The sequence below is a fragment of the Dreissena polymorpha genome, chromosome 10 (assembly GCF_020536995.1).
Source record: "Dreissena polymorpha isolate Duluth1 chromosome 10, UMN_Dpol_1.0, whole genome shotgun sequence".
In the NCBI taxonomy this organism is placed as follows: Eukaryota; Metazoa; Mollusca; class Bivalvia; order Myida; family Dreissenidae; genus Dreissena; species Dreissena polymorpha.
The window spans coordinates 55739085-55758826 of NC_068364.1; the positions used below are offsets into that span (position 1 = coordinate 55739085).

Sequence of the window (19742 nt, forward strand, 5' to 3'; positions counted from 1 at the left end):
CTTATTCCGCCCGCCGACATTCGCCAATCTAATAACCAGTTTTTTCCTTCAGTAAACCTGGTTAAATATTTGCAACCAGCTGTTATGGAAAAGGCATTTCGGAAAAATAATAAAGCAAATTAAATAACTTTTCCGTCATACCACCAAACTGACCTTTAAACTTCGACTCCAGAACTGGCGCAGGCTTAGTTGCGAGGAAAATCTTCTTGGCATGCTTGGCCAGGATCCCTTTCTCCCCTGAAGGCAACACTAGCTGGCGGAGGAACCGTGAGCGGTCACGAATGTCGTAGTTCTGATCGTACTTGGCGAGGTTGAACACGTACTGACATAGAAGCTTGGTCTGCTTGCTGTTGGTTATGACCAGTTTGGCACCGAGATTGAGAATCTGCAGCTTTACTATGTCCTCCTGCAATCCAGGTCAATCATAAATAGTTCCTTTACCTCTTAGATATGTATTTTGACGCATTTGTAGTCCCTTAGAACGTTAAATTTAATTAAAGACCTTTATTACTAGATTTAAGTTTTAAAGGCCTCATTTCAAACTCTGAGAAACTGATGAGCAGCAAACAGCATAAAACCTGAACAGACTGCGAGTGACTTGCAGGCTGTTTTGATTTTATGCTGTTTGCACATAGCCATTGTCACTTGGCTTCTGAATGGGAAAGGTTTAATTGAATCCTTTTAATTTTAGCTCAATTGCAGAGAAAGCCTAAGGTTTATTGAAACAATCTCAAGTCAGGTTCCTGAGTAGAACCAGTTCTTGGTGTCTTTGGGGGAGATTTAAAGAACGCTCCCACAAGCCTTGAAGTGGGATCGAACCTGTGACCTTTTTGTTGCTAGGCACACCATATTCACTACCACCTTTTTGTTGCTAGGCACACCATATTCACTACCACCTTTTTGTTGCTAGGCACACCATATTCACTACCACCTTTTTTTTGCCAGGCACACAATATTCACTACCACCGTTTTGTTGCTAGGCACACAATATTCACTACCACCTTATTAAATCACAATTACACTGTCTGTCTTCTTTGGTTTTATTACATGTTTGGTTAACATGTCCATAAAAGCTCTGCTACACTCAAAATTATTTAATCAATTTTCATAACAAATTAGTTGTCGCCACTTTTTCTTTATGTAAAAACCATCTAACCTTATTATAAATGACAATTATTTACGAAAGCTTACAACTAAATTAATGCCATTGGCTATATTATTACTTTAATTGCTATGATTTCCAATAATCACACAAATTTGTTACTTCATAACTCTTAATATGCTTTCTTTTTTATATAATTAACATTTTGATAAACAATACAGGTGAACTAAATAATCAAATAATGTTAACATTGTTGTAACTGTACTAAGTTGATTAGTAGATTCCTATTTCTCTATGCAAACTCAACCACACATGCTTTATCCTTACCTCTTGTATGAAGGTCTTGGCCATCTTTCTCAGCACATCAGGGGCTATTTTGGGCACGCGGTCGCTATACTCGCCTATCAACCAGAGAATGCTGGCCCGCGCCATGGGAACAGTGATGTTGTCGACCATACGGGCCATGTGCACGATGATGTCTTTGTGGGTTGATGTCTAGAAAAAATCAAACAATTGTATAAATTGCTTTGTTAATTGAGTTTCATTTGGCGTAAACTGGGCTGTATGCATGTGTGCAAAAAGCCATCCCAGAGTAGCCTGTGCAGTCTGCGTACAGACGGACAATGCAAATTATATCTCCCTCCTCCTTTGGCGATGGATAATATTAAATGATATAAATAATGTTTTACTTACCTGTTTTGAATATATTTGCCCAAATAAATTTGAAAATCTGTAAAAGCAGTAAAAAGAACACGCTTTTGTTTATTTTTGTCCTGAAAATCATTTTGATATTTGGAAATAGCAAAAAAGGGCTCTATAAACCAATTTTACAAAAAAGTAATGAGTGGATATTCTTTTGTTATATTATTTCCGAACATTTATTTATCACTGATTTTTTTTAACAACGAAAAGAATATAAAATAGAACAGAGAACCAACCTGCATTTGTAGTAACTTCTTGATGACAACAACACTTTCTGCTACCACACTCTCTGAAACATACAACATAAACAATTTACATAGAAATGGATGTAGCATATGAGTGAACAACGTAGGTACAGATACATGTACTGTATATTTAAACAAGATGTGTTTGTGAAACACTATGTCCCCCCCATATATTTGACCTTTGACCTTGAAGGATGACATTGACCTTGACCTTTCACCACTCAAAATGTGCAGCTCCATGTGATACACATGCATGCCAAATATCAAGTTGCTATCTTCAATATTGCAAAAGTTATGGCAAATGTTAAATTTTGACACAAACAAACCAACAAACAGACAGGGCAAAAACAATATATCCCCCAGTATATAACAAGACACCGTCGGAGACAGGTGATACTCCCCAAAGGTTTTTTTTGTCACAATATTGCACTATATATGCAGACAAGGCTATTGTCAAGCAATATGGTCCCCTACCGGCTCCACCATTGTCAGAAATTCCAACATTTTCAGATTTTGTTTTGATTTTTTTTGGTTGCCATAGCAACCACAGTTTTTGACGTAGGAACAAAATGAAATGACATGCATAATGTCCATATTGCCATCTATCCATGTTGCAAGTTTCATGAAAAAATATTAAGAACTTTTAAAGTTATCGCAAGATCCAGAAAAGTGTACAGGATCCACCATTTTCAGCAGTATTTCTAGTCTATTTGTTGCCATAGCAACCAAAATTATTGACGTAGAAACAAAATGAAATGACGTGCATAATCTCCATATTGCCATCTGTCCATGTTTCAAGTTTCATGAAACAAAATATGAAGAACTTTTAAAGTTATCGTAGGATCCAGAAAAGTGTGACAGACTGACGGACTGACGGACACACAGAGCGAAAACCATAAGTCCCCTCCAGTGAAACCGGTAGGGGACAATAAAAGGAAACCTCTTGAGGGGCATAACTTTGTACAAAATAATATGATGGATGGTTTAGCAACTTAAAAATTTCAAAGGGCCTTAACTCTCTTAATAAATCATCTAACCAGAACCCACAAATAACATGCGCATCTCCTCAAGGTAGTTAAGCTTCCCATAAAGCTTCATTGAATTCCAGTCAGTAGTTGGGAGGACATGAATTGCACTATATGTACAGTTAATGGAAAATTTCAAAGGGCCATAACTCTGTGAAAAATCATCCGACCAGAACCCGCTGATAATATGCACATCTCCTGGTAGTGAAGCTTCCCATAAAGTTTCATTGAATTCCGGTCATTAGTTGCTGAGAAATAGCCCAGACAAAAATTGTGCACGGACGGAAGGACACACGGACAGACGAAGCATCGACTATATGTTCCCCCCAAAAATTTTGGGGGAGCATAAAAAACTGTAAAATTTGACACATTTGTTTAATAATTATCTTACTGTATGCTTATAACCTGCAAAAGAACACAAACCCCTTCACATTATTAGTTCAGTGGTTTAATTATGCTTCAAAGCAGGCACATGATTCACAAAAGAAGGAAGGGAATTTATGTTTCTCTTAAGTAGGCAAGTCATGTTCAATTTAACAAAAAAAATAAAACAAGATATTTATCTGCCTCTCGGTATAAAAAGAAAGACCTTTGTATTAAAAGAAAGTTCCTGTCATATTTCAACATTTCATTATTTATACAGGATACCCTTGAGCTTTCAATCAGGGCTCTTCTAAGAGACAGACGCTCATCAGCACATGGAACGCATACCGTCTCTGTTAGACATGAGCAGGACAAGACCATTCAGGCAGGTATCTGTGACCTCTGCAATGTTGCTGGCACAGCGACCAATGGCTTGTATAGTGGCCGCTGCAAACTCCTTGTCTGGGCTTGTCACAAACGTCTGGAAGATTAAAGTAATGAGAATAATGGCTCTATACTATTCTTCCACTTTGCTAGTATGATGTACACAGTCAAGCTGAACTGATAAATGAAAACAATAAATACCACCATGCAAAGACACCAGTTTTCAACTTTTTACCAATTACTTTAATTGAATTTAATTAACTGCAAAAGCAAGGTCTGCATCAAAGCCACCAGTGCACACAATTACATCACAATACCTCCATCCAAGTTTAAAGAATTGAGCAGAAACCAATTATCATTTTTTAAGAACTGGACACTAGTTGCCCAAAATAAATGCAAAGCATGTAAAGCATGTAAGCTACCCACAACTATAATTAAAGCACAAAACCTCCATCCAAACTTAAGTTATCAAGCAGAAACTTTATCTCTTACTTTAGTAAGTGACCTTGCCCCAACTGGTCTCAAATGCAGTCCCAACTTAGACCAGCCTGTAACAATCCTACACAAATGATTTCAGTACAATATCTCCACCCTTACTGCAGTTATTGAACGTAAACTTTTATGATTGTTTAAGATACATTGACCTTGAATCCACTGGCCCCAAATATAACCCCAAGCTAGATCTGCATGTCAGCTAGAGATATAAGATGTTGGATGTAACCTGAATTTCCTTAATTTACTTTGTATAATTAGCGGCATAATTCTGCAGGTCAGCGTTGCAGGACTTCCAAATAAACAAGTATGGAAACTCCTGGACTTTCAAACTTGCCGTAATTGAGATCTATCATGGAAGGCTGAGCATTTGGAGAAAAACAAGAGATGTGTTCATCAGAAACACAATGCCCCTACTGCGCCGCTTTGAAATAAAAATTTATTTGACCTTGAAGGATGACCTTGACCTTCCACCACTCAAAAGGTGAAGCTTCATGAGATACACATGCATGCCAAATATCAAGTTGCTATCTTCAATATTGCAAAAGTTATGGCCAACATTAAAGTTTTTTTTCGGACGGACGGACAGACTGACATACTGACGGACAGTTCAACTGCTATATGCCACCCTACCGGAGGCATAATAAAAGTTATCTATTAACCTGTTTTTTTCGTAAATTTGGGTGTAAATACTTACTGGAGAGTTCCTGTCATTAATCAAATTCTAAAAATATGCTATATATAAATTATGATCTGCTCAGGATTGTGTCCCCTACTTCACATTGTAATTTTACCTGGAGCTCCCTGACAATGGTGGGGACGTAAGTCTCGGTTGCGAGGCTGGTCAGTATCTCCAGCTTCAGTAGATTTACGTGGGTTGGGTCGATGGAGCTCACGTAGAAAAGGGACTTTCACGCATGTGCGTCAAGTGTTGACCCAGATTAGGCTGTGCAGCCTGCACAGGCTAACTAGGGACAACACTTTCCGCTTTAATTGTATTTTTTTGTTAAAAGGAAAAAAGTTCTTGATGAAAAGCCATCAGCAAATGTAGTCCCAAAGAAGATTGCACAGGCTAGTCTGGGATCACATTTACGCATTATGCATTAAACTCACTTTTCATGGAGCGAGGCTCATATCTTAGTGATAAAATGTGTCGTGTTCTGAGAAAATTGGGCTTAATGCATCCGCACAGGCTAATCAGGGACAACACTTCCCACTTTTATGATATTTTAAGTTTAAAAGAAGTCGCTACTTACCAAAAATCATGTTTAAGCGGAAAGTGTCGTCCCTGATTAGCCTGTGCGGACTGCACAGGCTAATCTGGGACAACACTTTACGAACATGCATTATGCCCAGTTTTCTCAGAACAAGACACAAGTTATAGTCTCACCTGAAGCTCCCTGAGAATGGTGGAGATGTTTGTCTCGGTGGCGAGGCTGGTCAAGATCTCCAGCTTTAGTAGCTTCACGTGGGTTGGATCGTTGGAGCGAACGTAGAAACTCTTGAGGAACTGCTCAAACATGCCCCGCTGCTTGATTGACATCGTCGCGATGTTGCTTAGAACTACGTACTGAACTTCTCTGAAAAATCAACAGAGGAATATAGAGTTTTTATCCAATTTTCATGCTAATATCTATAACATAAAACTGTAAGAAAAACATACCCCGCTGCTTGATGGATAATGTCGCGATGTTGGTTGGCACCCAGGGGTTTTTTTTGACAAAGGGGAAGACGCTGGATGCTAGGTGAAAGGGGAAAAAAGATTGCAAAAGAGACATTTGGGTAAAAACTAAAAACTGTTTTAATCAATGTCTATAACTCATCTTCTCTGATTTCAGTTTTTTTCACCACTGTCTGGAAAAAAAGCTAAAAAAAAATTGGCCCCCTTCCCAATCAAATCTAGATGAAATTTTTCCCAATTACAACAAGGAAGTTTTCTGTCAAAATCATAAAAAAAACGTTAACAAACACTAATGACATTTAGAGTGACTTCCCTTTATCTATTACGTTATATAGCATGCACTTTACGACTCAGATGTAAGCATGTTTAGTTTGAGGATTCTTCTATCAACATTTACGGAAATAAAGTGCGAAATGATCTGCATGACTTTGCAAAAATTAACAGGAACCTCAAACTACACATTCTAATCCAACTCCGAAGACGCTTATTTCTATTTTAACGTGTTTTCGCGACCAACGCAAATGAGCTAGTATTGCGATGGATAATTAAGCAAAGAAAATTAACAATAATAAATTTGATGCTTAAATAAATGCTACTAAAGATGTTTTGGTGAAAAATTATATTATTGGAGGGGAAATTGAATTTGTGGGGAAAAAAAATCTGGTAGGGGAAGACGCCGACTATCGGCGTCACTTTCTTAGTAAAAAAAAAACCCTGGCACCACATACTGAACTTCTCTACATACAATTGTTTTGTTGAGTAAAATAATGACTATGTAGTCTATTTGTACGAACAAACTTTAATAAAGCCTATTTAGGCAAAATCTATCAGAAATTAGTGAAAAATATTTTGTAAATTGATTTTTGGATACAAAACTGAGTATTCTTTACAAAAAAAAACAGAGAAATTTTCAGTTTAAATCCTATAATCATGTTAATATTGATGAAATTACTCCTAGGATAAACTTGGCGGTGTTTCCGTTTTCTATCCTCTAGAAAAAAAACACAAACTTTTAGGAGTGTTATCAATAATAGGATAATAAAAATTAACAGGATGAAATTACAGTTGAGAAAATGTTGGACATACAGAGGCAATCGCATACCGGTAAACTAAAAGCAAAACGTTCATAATTCGGATACACTTACAGGGAATATGTAATAGATTGTTTAACCTTACAACATCTTGATAAAACTTATGGGGAAGATGTCAGAAACTAAATAAACTTACAAGGAAGATCTCGTGAAGCGAAGTGGATAAACTAATGGTTCAGATTTAACAAATCAAATAAACTTACACAGAAGATTTCAGAAACTGTATAACCTTTCAAGGATATACATATCAATTCAATTAAATAACAGGGAAGATCTCATCAACTACATAAACTTTAAAAAAAAGTTCATTAATTGATTAACTTTAAAAAGAAGATGTCATCAACTGGAAAAACATATGGGGAAGATCTCAGAAACTGCATAAACTTATGGTGAAGACATCAAATAAATAAACTGACTAAGAGATCTAAGTAATCTGGTTCACTTACTGGAAAGATTTCATCACATGGATAAACTAAAAAACAAGATCTACTCCAGTTAAACTTTTGGGGACAATCACATCAAAGAGATAAAGTTCAAGGGATTCAAATAAATAAGAAACTGGAGAACAAATCAGCAAGAAGGTAAACTTACGGAGATGATCTCAGCAATCTGATAAGAGATTTAGCCACCACAATCACTTCAGAGCGTGGGGCACAGTGGTGGTACAGCTGGGCCACAGCCATCACAACCTGAAGCAGGATGGGATGAGTCTTATATTGGAAGCAGTGATGTTGTCAACAATCCGAGCAATGTGAACAATATGTCCTTGTGGGTCGATGTCTGAGACATTGCAACAATTGTTTGATTTCTTTTGCTATTTGATGTCCCCAGAAAATGTTAATTTATTTAAATTTACTTTAGAAGACCTGTACTGTAAAGAAGCAAGATTTTCACAGTAAATATATTTAAGACTTCATACAAATTAAAAGATATCCAAATCACACAGTAAATACCTTATAAGTTCTAATATAGTCAATTCATAGGTTTGAATCAATATTCACTCTCTTACCAAAAATAAATACAACATCTTACATTAAGAATTTAACTGTCAATGTGTTATTATTTACACTAAGTTATAACCTATTTATTCTTGCTCAATTGCATCAAAAGCCTAAGGCTCATTTGAAACGCTCTTGGGACTAGAACCAGTACTTGGTGTCTTTGTGGGAGATTTAAAGAACGCTCCCAGTGTCGAGATTCGAACCCATGACCTCCCAATCGCTAGGCAGACACCATATCCACTACACCACAGTAACCCGTGACCTCCCAATCGCTAGGCAGACATCCTACATTAGATCGTTTTCACTTATCTATCAATGTGAGAAATGATAGGTACACAACAGTGGGAGGTTTCTAGTTTTATATGCAGAATACAGAATTTAACATTTTACAACTCAAATACGCGTGGCCAAGTGTTGTCTAGGATCATTTTCTATGGAGATGAGGTATTGCAAATGTACAGTTATTTCCAGGATTCTGAAATTTGAAGTATGATTTGTTATCATTAGATCACCCCATGCAATGCTTATGGTGGGCAATTGTAGTTTTTTGTTGTCCATAGTCATTATTGTCATCAACAATTACCAATCTTTATGAAACTTGGTCACCACATTTGAAGAAACAAAGTTTACGTAAATTAAAACTAGGTAAAATGTGTTCAAAAAGTTAGTTACCTGATCAAAGAACGACATCCACAGTTATGTACTTAATATACTATGAATTATCACAGACAGATTCAACAATTTCATTTTAACAATAAGGAGACAAAAGCGTTAACAGTTTATATCTGACAGCTAAATGATTTTATAGATGCAAACTCTTTGTTTCACATTAATGTGTGCTTTGAATGCCAAGTATGCTTTATCCTGCATTTAAATATACATAGGGGCAAGCCTAGCCATGTAAACCTTTCTTAAACTCGACAGATAAATTTAGGCACACAAAGACGCTTACATAATTATAATACTGAATTCTTAAGTTTTGCTGTCCATGAGAGGTTTACACTGGCGCAGACTCAATATGAATTATCATATTGTATTTCATTTTTAACAATTTAAGGAGACAAAAGCATGGTCAGCACACTCACTGCAGCGTTTCTGCTGTTTAGGAGAGGTTTACACTGGCGCAGAATCAGTCGATGGTCCGCGTCCATGATGTAAGGCTTGTGTTTCTGCTTCCCGTCCCCAGCCCCCGTCTCCTCCTTATCCTCCTGGTCTTCTTCCTCCGACTTCTCTGACTCATAAAAGGGCTTCTCAGTGTCCCCAGCAGGATCCTGAAAAAATGCGAGACAATTTTATTGGTGAATGCAATCAGTTCATAGCCGTATAAACACAGCACATACCAATTCAAGAGCATGTCAAGGGAATGCAATTAACAGAATTAAGTTTACTTACGGACATGTTATATAAGGGTGTTATATTTGAAGTCAAAGTATTGCTAAAACAAAATGAGTATTAATTATTCAGGGCCCTCAATCTATTAAATCTGCGACGGCAGTCCCCCACCTGAAAAGTATACTTTTTTCCCCTTTTGGGGGGAAAAATTCCCCCTAAAAAAAGAAACGCCGCGAAAATTCCCCCTCCTAAGGGCTGCGACCCCTTCCCCCAAAGTAGTGTGAGGGCGCTGCTATTACTTCTTCTATTAAATACCTTTTAGCCATTCCAATAAAAAGATAAAAACAGCAACAAAAAATAGAAGCATGGAGACAATAGCAACATTGTCTTTATTAACTGATTGCCATTGAAGTGAGTCGCACTCAAAAAAGTGGGCTTTAGGCATGCGCGTTAAGTGTCGTCCAAGACTTCAACATAAAAAGGTTAAAACCCCTGACATTCTCAAACTCATATTAGCCACTATTGATGAGAACGGTCGTAGTAGGGGTAGTGGAGAAGCATGAAAAACTGTGTGAGTGAAACACAATGCCTCTGCCTTGTAACTTTCTTATATCAATGGACAAGAAAAAAAAAGGAAGTCATGCGGGTAGACTCACACACCATAAATCAGGTGAGTATCTGAGAGGGTCTCCGAGACAAATCTGGAACATTAAAATCACATACCCCAGTGTTAGGGTTGAGGAACTGCGTGCGTGCGTATCGGGTGAGCATGTTGATGATGACGACCTGACCCCATTCCTCCACATCCACGAGAAGGTTGCACAGTTTGCGGTAGTTCTTGTGTATCAGGTCGATACGCTCCGGGCACAACTCCTCGAATGCTTGAATTGCACTGCCAGCAACCAACTATATGGAGGAAAACAACTGATGTGTTGTGATACATGAGCAGAGTTATGAGAAAACTGGGCTTAATGCCTGTGGGTTAAGTGTCATCCCAGATAAGCCTCTGCAGTCCGCACATTTAAGGCCAAACTATACTTTTAAGTAAAAATATTCACTTACTGTTGTCTTGTCTGCCAGGAGTTTCTCTATCACTTCCACCAGCTGGTCCTTTTGTTCAGGATCAATACTATAAAAAACAGTTAAAATAAATATGGATGGAGAATTTAACATATTAACAAGCAAATTCGCTGAATTGATATCCCATGCCCAATTAATCTTTGTTTATGGATAGGAGCAAATCAACTGATGTACAATATAATAAAACAAAATGAAGTATAGGGTAACTATTTTTATGCAAGGCAATACTCCTCATAGATATCTTTACATCCATAAAGTTTCATTTGGAAATCTTGTATCTTATCTGCGAAAAAGCCCTGGGGCCCGTCTTATCAAACATCGTACGACATTCTCACCTTACGATGCAATTTTTGAAGCGCCATATATACCTTACCATCAAATATATTTGAATAAAATATTACTTTTGTTGAACATTTCCATTCATTTCTAAATAAGCTGTCAAATATCTAATATATAACATACAGATCATAATCACTTTTATTTTAAAATTAAAAAAATTCAATCATAAGTTTACAATGTCGTACGATCTTTGATAAGACGGACCCATGAAATGTAACATCATACGAAATCAGTGTAAGCTTATCGTTCTTAAGCATTGCCATTCTCCTAATGGATATCAATACAACCATGAAGTCACATGTTGAAATCATGTATGGTAACTGAGATATGGCCCTGAAAGGTTACATCATACAAAAAAACAACTCCAATTCTATATCCCTCTGCATTTTTTTTGGAAGGGGGGGGGGGGGGGCGGGATAGATATGCTATGTTCAAAGATGGAATATGCTATGTTCAAAGATGGAATATGCTATGTTCAACGATGGAATATGCTATGTTCAAAGACGGAATACTGCTACGATCAGTCACAGTCCAAAGTAAACAATAAGATCAATGTGAAGTGAAGCCATACAGTCAAAGTGAGGTTATTTGGTCTCTGCCAAAGTGTGGCTAGTAGGTCTATTCCAAATTGAAGCCATACGGTCAATGTCAAAGTGTGGCTATTAGGTCTATGCCAAAAAGTGGCTATTAGGTCTATGCCAAAGTGAAGCCATAGGGTCAATATCAAAGTGTGGCTATTAGGTCTATGCCAAAGTGAAGCCATATGGTCAATATCAAAGTGTGGCTATTAGGTCTTTGCAAAAGTGAAGCCATACGGTCAATGCCAAAGTGTGGCTATTAGGTCTATGCCAAAGTGTGGCTATTAGGTCTATGCCAAAGTGTGGCTATTAGGTCTATGCCAAAGTGTGGCTATTAGGTCTTTGCAAAAGTGAAGCCATACGGTCAATGTCAAAGTGTGGCTATTAGGTCTATGCCAAAGTGTGGCTATTAGGTCTATGCCAAAGTGTGGCTATTAGGTCTATGCGAAAGTGTTGCTATAAGGTCTATGCAAAAGTGAAGCCATACGGTCAATGTCAAAGTGTGGCTATTAGGTCTATGCCAAAGTGTGGCTATTAGGTCTATGCAAAAGTGAAGCCATTCCGTCAATGTCAAAGTGTGGCTATTAGGTCTATGTGAAAGTGTTGCTATAAGGTCTATGCAAAAGTGAAGCCATACGGTCAATGTCAAAATGTGGCTATTAGGTCTATGTCAAAGTGAAGTCATACGGTCAATGTCAAAATGTGGCTATTAGGTCTATGCAAAAGTGAAGCCATACGGTCGATGTCAAAATGTGGCTTTTAGGTCTATGCCAAAGTGAAGCCATAGGGTCATTGTCAAAGTGTGGCCATTAGGTCTATGCCAAAGTGAAGCCATATGGTTGATGTCAAAGTGTGGCTATTAGGTCTATGTAAAAGTGATGCCATAATGTCAATGTCAAAATGTGGCTATTAGGTCTATGCCAAAGTGAAGCCATAATATCAATGTCAAAGTGAAGCCATATGGTCAATGTCAAAGTGTGGCTATTAGGTCTATACCAAAGTGTGGCTATTAGGTCTATGCAAAATTGAAGCCATAGGGTCAATGTCAAAGTGTGGCTATTAGGTCTATACCAAAGTGAAGTCATAAAGTCAATTTCAAAGAGAAGCCATAAGGTCATTGTCAAAGTTAGGCAATTAGGTCTAGGTCATTGTCAAAGTGAGGCTATTAGGTCTATGTCAAAGTAAATCTTTAAGATCAATATCACAGTCAAGCCATAAGGTCAATGTCAAAGTGAAGCCATAAGGTCGATTTCAAAGGGACGCCATAAGGTCAATGTCAAAGTGAAGTTGTAGCGTTAATGTCAAAGTGAGGCTATAAGAACTATGTAAAAGTGAGGCTATAAGGTCTTGGTCAAAGTGAAGCTAATAAGATTAATGTTAAAGTGAAGCTATAAATTCATGGCAAAGTCGAGATATAAGGTAAATGTCAAAGTGAATTTTGAAGGTAACTGGCAAAGTAAAGCTATAAAGTAAATTTCAAAGTGAACTTTTGAGTTCAATGTCAAAGTAATGCTAAAGATATTGGGGTCACAAGCTATCTGGCTACAATGTCAAAGTGAGGATATAATATAAGTGTAAGAAAAATTAAGTTATAGAAGTCATTTTCAAAGAGAAGAATAAGCCCAGAGGCAAAGTGAAAATATAAGGTCAATAAACACAGTTCAAGAGTATAAAGACGCTATAAGTTCAATGGTAAAATGACTCTAGATAAGGTAAATGTAACAGCAAAGCTAAAAGGTCAGAGTGATGCTATGAGGTTACTTAACAAGTGAAGTTTCAAAGTCAAGATGATGCTATGGGGTGAATTAACAAGTGAAGTTTCAAGGTCAAGATGATGCTATGGGGTGAATTAACAAGTGAAGTTTCAAGGTCAAAATGATGCTATGAAGTAAAGTAAAAAGCGAAGTTTCAAGGTCAAGGTGATACTATGAGGTGAATTAACAAGTGAAGTTTCAAGGTCAAGGTGATGCTATGAAGTAAAGTAAAAAGTGAAGTTTCAAGGTCAAGGTGATGCTATGAGGTGAGGTAACAAGTGAAGTTACAAGGTCAAGGTCAAAGTAAAGCTATATTCCAGGAAATCTGCTACCATTTACCTGTAGAGTTTAGGAATGGCGTGTGCGGCAGTTTTTCTCACATACGGTGACATATCCATCACTGCCTCCTTGATTGACAGCATCATAATCGGTGCAATCATCTGAACCCGAATATTGGACAGGACACGTAGGGCACTGGCTCGAATCAACTGGTTAGGGTCCTGTAACAAAAATTGCATAATGGAATAGTAAGGGAAGAAAAACGTTGTACATGTATTATATGCAGGTTTTGTTGTCTGCTGTAGTTTTGTGTATTTTTTTCTACACAATTTAAAAAGTACAATATCATTTGTACATGTATTACCCAAAACCCTAGCCACCCCCCCCCCAAATAAAAAGGAAAAAAAGCTATTGTTTTGGTAAGGTCACAATTTCAATGGATTCCTTGTTAAATTTCAAATTCAATTTTTTTTTACAATGACACAAAAAACAATTACATACATGTATTAACATAATTGTATTGTCATTTGGTTAACAGTCGGGTTTGCGCCTACTTCTGCTAATACCTGTTCGACATAATAGCAGCTAACTTTCAGTTCACATAATGTGCACAGACTTTGGAAACCTTAAAAAGCAAACTGGTAAATACCTACATCAAAACTCAAAACTTAAATAAGACAAGGGCTGTTTGTAAAACACGCATGCCCCCCAAATGGGCTGTCAGTTGAACCGGTAGTGGCTTCAGGTCACTGTGACCTTGAACTTTGACCTAGAGTCCTGAAAATCAATATGGATCATCTGTCGGTCATGACCCATGAACTTTCCTGATCCTAACCCTAAGCATTCGTGAGCTATCATCCAGAAACCATTTTACTGTTTAAAGTCACTGTGACCTTGACCTTTGATCTAGAGTACTGAAAATCTATAGGGGTCATCTGTCAGTCATGACCAATGTCCCTATGAACTTTCCTGATCCCAGGCTTAAGCGTTCTTGAGTTATCATCAGGAAACCATTTTAGTGCTTCGAGTCACTGTGACCTTGACCTTTGACCTAGTGACCTGAAAATCAATAGGGGTCATCTGCCAGTCATGATCAATGTACCTATGAAGTTTCATGATCCTAGGTGTAAGCATTCGTGAGTTATCATCCGGAAACCATTTTACTATTTCGAGTCACCGTGACCTTTACCTTTGACCTAGTGACCTGAAAATCAATAGGGGTCATCTGCCAGTATTGATCAATGTACCTATGAAGTTTCATGATCCTAGGCGTAAGCATTCTTGAGTTATCATCCAGAAACTATTTTACTATTTCGAGTCACCGTGACCATAACATTTGACCTAGTTACCTGAAAATCAATAGGGATCATCTGCCAGTCATGATCAATGTACCTATGAAGTTTCATGATCCTTGGCCTAAGCGTTCTTGAGTTATCATCTGAAAACCATTTTACTATTTCGAGTCACCGTGGCCTTTACCTTTGACCTAGTGACCTGAAAATCAATAAGGGTCATCTGCCAGTATTGATCAATGTACCTATGAAGTTTCATGATCCTAGGTGTAAGCATTCGTGAGTTATCATCCGGAAACCATGTTACTGTTTCAAGTCACTGTGACCTTGACCTTTGACCTAGTGACCTGAAAATCAATAGGGGTCATCTGCCAGTCATGATCAATGTACCTATGAAGTTTCATGATCCTTGGCGTAAGCATTCTAGTAGAATCTGATGTTCAAAGTGACTTATGATTGGAACATTACGATCATAATATTTTACAAGGGTGGGGGGGATTAAAATTAAAATTTGTAAAAGTAAGGTTTAATAAATTTTAAAAGACTCATAACTTTAAAGCTGTCATAGAATTTATCAGCGTAACAAATGTGAAAAACAAAAAATAATGTTCCTAAAGAATAATGTAAAATATGTTTTTATAAGATATAAGTGAGTTTTGACAAGACATTTAATAATTATTTTTTCTCAGAGAGGCAAATTTGAGAGTTTAAATGTAGTTCCTGAAGATATAATATAATTTAAAGGCAGACTAAACTTGTGCAAAGGTTTGACTTTTTTCAATCACACTTACTTATACAAATCAAAACTTTGTGATTTGATGGATTTTTGAAGTTAATTTACATTACATGTTTGGTTAGCATATTCTTCAGTATTACAACAGTGAACCCTTTCACTATTTAAACATAATATAATACATGAATTAGCATCAACCAGTGCTCCAGCTAGGCGCAAATGGAAGGGCGCCCTCCCCTGCCCTTCTGAAGCCCCGCCCTACCTTTTTATCTATAAAAAATATAAATAATTTTTTTTTTGACGTATGATAATTTATAAATCTTTTCTTTCATTGTTATTAATTTATTCCTCATTGTAGACATTTTATTTGAATGGTTTAATAGTAATGGGATTAATATATACTAACAATTATTAATAACATGTAAATTAATATGCAACAGGGAGCATTCCAGATACGCCCGCGCACTCTAAAGTGCCCTTTTGCCAAAATAGCCCCCCGTGTTCTTTTCAAATCCTAGCTGCAGCACTGCATCAGCATAACGCATTGCATTGTGTTTGCAGATTTCTGTTTTCCAATGTTTTGAACTGCTTGCATTGGTTTAAAAGTACGCACACACACGCCCTAAAACCCAAAATCCTGCACATGGAATTAAGCCCTGCTCAGGAAAAATGTGGCTTAATGCATGTGCATTAAGTGTCATCCCAGATTAACCTGTGTCATCTGCATGTGCTTATCAGGGTCGACACTATCGGCTATTATGTTATTTTTCGTTTAAAGGCAGGCAACCTTCTCTTCGGAAAATCCTGTTTAAAGCAGAAAGTGGCGGAGGGCACAGGCTAATAGGAAACAACACTTGACACACGTGCATTATACATGATTGTTTTTCCCACAATGTGCAGGTAAGGAATTACGGGCAACCATCTTAAGATTTTTGGTTGCCCAGCTTAAGACTAACGAGTCCAGTACCATGCACATGTAGTGTCATGTGTATACTTATACTTTCTTTAAATAAAGTAATAGATAACTACATGTATACAACAACATTGCTTACATGACACTTTCTGTGTATTATGTCTTAACATGAGTCTGAGTTGAATCATTTCCTTGGCCTTTATAAATTAAAATTATAAAACTAATTATTAATCAACAGTTGCCAAATTTATTAAATGTTGAATTGCACTGAATTATTTCAAGCTTAAACAACCAAGTTGCCAGGGTGGACTACCATCTTTTGAATATAGGTCGCCTGGGCCAAAATCTACCGGCCCCCGGGCTCACAGGCAACCACTAATTTCCATCCCAGGTGTGACTGAATTACCTTAAGAGCCCTCTGGAATGTGCTGATAGACAGGAGAGCCAGGTCTTGCTGTTCTTCAGCATACCTCGTCAGATACACATAGACCAGTTTCTTCACCTAGATATCATTAAGCAAGTGAAAAATACAGGGAAACAAAGAAAGTTTTACAGCGCAAACAACATTCAATCTGTTTTATTAGTGGCTTTTTAGTGGAATATAGGATTGTAATAGAAACAAAATAAATTTTACCACATCAGATACACATAGACCAGATTTTCACCTGGGGATCATAATACAAGGGAAAAATAAAGTAACAGCAGTAAACTTCAAAACATGATACAAATTAAATCTGTTTTATTGTATGCAATTATCTATTTATTTTATATTGAATATTATTTCAACTTTTTTGTTATATTCATTAGTTTTATATCTTTTTTAAATTATCTTTTATATTATTTATCACATTAAATGGAATATAGAATTGATTCATTAAAAAAAAGCCATTTCAGGGGCGAAAAATGCAATATTTGTCCATATAGTATATCCGTCTACCGGTTACTCAGTTACTTTTTATTGATATGTATTCTTTGATCTGAATAATATCAACTGAATACATCAACATATACATGGTTGATCAGCTATTCTAAAGAGCCAGAATTCTTTCCTGAATTATCCATGGAAACTTTCCACAAAACTAACATATACTCATTTAGCTTCTCATATAATAAAGTAAATGTCATAAATGTCATTACCTCTAAGTTTTTAGAAACTACATTTTTCACAACAGCTGGAAACAGTTCCGATGCATCTTTTCCTTTTGCTATCATCTGAAAGACAGTCATTTCATCGCATGATGTTCAGATATCAATGTGTATTTCAAATATACATTATCAAGATGTGTCAATATGGCATGTATGCCTCCACTTTCTTTTTGTGTTTCAACACAGTTTTTGTCATCAACCAGCTGTTTATGGCTTAATATAATATTTGAAGACTTGACCGTTTAGGTAGTGAGACAAATATAACAGGTGACAAGTTGTATTATTATGGATTGAATTCGTCCCAATCCTTTTTAAACAATCAATAAATGGCAAACTTATGGCCGAGACAAGAATTTTCTAACTGGCAAAATTTTAATTTTGACTTAAAAATGTGACTTATGTCTTTAGGTAGGGAGATTCGTCTTATAATGGTTTGCATTAACGACACAATATTTCAAAAATAAAAATCTGGCAATATATGGCAAAGTAACAGCTAAGAAAAGAATTTTCAAGCAATTTTATTCCCTTACAACAACAACTTTAATAAAGAAAAGAAAGAAAGGTCATCATCTGGGTTTTATATTGTTGACAATTTGAAGATTAATGTTTAAATAGACAAGAATTGCCAGTGTCTAAGTCTGTAACTTACACCAACTATCCTTTTCATGGCATCTAATTTCTGTGAATCTTTGTTGCTGTCAAGCATAACCTTCAGGTCATCATGCCTAAAATTAAACATAAACAATGTAAGCACAGCAGCATTTAGGTGTGGAATAAATCCACTATGAATATGCAGCGAAACCCTTCATAAAAGATGTTACATCACAAATATTTTTTAAATAAACGATAATTAGTCGTATTAATATATTTGCTTTTTTTCCCAAATGTGTATAGTCTGTAAACATCAAAACAATTAATTGTGTTGATAGTCTCAAACTGCTATCTTGAAAATTGTGGTTCTTCTTGAGCTGTGGATTCTGATTGGCTGTCTGAATTTCAAGTTTGCATGCTAAATATAATCTTAAAACTGACATTTCAGGGGAGATTTATTTCTTGTGAAGAAATGTAGACAGACAATGTAGTATGGAGAATACTCATAGATAAACAAAGTTTTGTTACTTAAAAACCCTATATGAGCAAAACATTAATAATGAAATATTTTATAAGAATGTATCGTGTTATGATGAATTACGATCTTTACCTTTAACTTTTATTTTTTAACAACAAACCAAAGGTTACGGAGTCAAAACTTTTTCTGCAATAACTGCATCATATGTAAACGTTCTATCAAGGGATATCGCATAATATTAATAATTTATACCCGCGTCTCAAAAAGAACCCACAACTCCACAATAACCCGGTATGGTCTTAACGTCTTAACATCGTTTCACAACAATGACATACATAAATACAATGCAATGAGTGTCTAACTGTGCTCATTAATTCGAAGAGATCACTAAATGAAACCTAAAAAATTAAAAAGTAAAACCAATTTTAAAAATATCACATGATTATATTCCCCACCCACTCCCAACGCATTACTTTTTATAATCATTGTTGAAAAAGCTACTGCTGGCTGGGTCTACCGCGGTGTCAGCCTCCCCACTTCCGGTAGACGACGGTGGTCTCTCATTGTAGCCGCTAGACGCCTGGAAGCCTCCGTTTGCAGCCATTTGTAGGCAAAACTCGAAAAAAATACACCGCCAGCTGTCAAACTCCGACTTACTTCCGGCGTGAAGTGTAACCAATTAGGTTATAACAAACTAAATCCTATTCCATTAAAGATTTTTGTTCAAAAACATACTTATATGATATATTCTATAATTGGAGTTGCTACCTAGTTTTCGGGCAAAATATTGCTTGATAACCATGTATAAAGCCATTAATATCATGATAAAATAATGTGTAGAAAGTACATTATATCCCTTATTCTCATAGCATCGGCCTTCCTCAAAATATCGTGACTTTAACCAAAAAAAATAAAGAGATCTGGAAAGAAAGTGTCTTCGCTTTTTTAGAAGTTATGATTTATTTGATGGTTATCCATGACTATAAAGACGACCATTCTCATGATTTCCGATGTTCATTGGAAAAAAGCTCGTGTTTATTCCAGGGTGATGCTATGTTTCGTTTTTCCATTACGATACTTTAAATTAAGAACAAGCCCATGATGTGCATAGTAGCAAAATTACTACAGGGAGCTAAGTGTT

General features: G+C 36.5%; 1 protein-coding gene across 1 annotated transcript in view; it reads right to left on the reverse strand.

Moving 5' to 3' along the window:
- LOC127847648 (AP-3 complex subunit beta-2-like) overlaps positions 1 to 19265 on the reverse strand; it is a 36534-nt gene extending 17269 nt beyond the window's left edge. Inside the window, exons 1-14 of the mRNA XM_052379689.1 lie at positions 19075 to 19265; positions 18182 to 18257; positions 17524 to 17598; positions 16793 to 16888; positions 13509 to 13669; positions 10481 to 10547; positions 10142 to 10324; positions 9172 to 9357; positions 7677 to 7774; positions 5704 to 5893; positions 3786 to 3918; positions 2041 to 2093; positions 1430 to 1597; positions 154 to 406 (exon numbers count right to left, since the gene is read on the reverse strand). Of these exons, the coding sequence (XP_052235649.1) occupies positions 154 to 406; positions 1430 to 1597; positions 2041 to 2093; positions 3786 to 3918; positions 5704 to 5893; positions 7677 to 7774; positions 9172 to 9357; positions 10142 to 10324; positions 10481 to 10547; positions 13509 to 13669; positions 16793 to 16888; positions 17524 to 17598; positions 18182 to 18257; positions 19075 to 19205 (1870 nt within the window). The 5' untranslated portion in view covers positions 19206 to 19265. The remainder of the gene's footprint in view (positions 1 to 153; positions 407 to 1429; positions 1598 to 2040; positions 2094 to 3785; positions 3919 to 5703; positions 5894 to 7676; positions 7775 to 9171; positions 9358 to 10141; positions 10325 to 10480; positions 10548 to 13508; positions 13670 to 16792; positions 16889 to 17523; positions 17599 to 18181; positions 18258 to 19074) is intronic.
- Between the last annotated feature and the right edge of the window lie 477 nt (positions 19266 to 19742).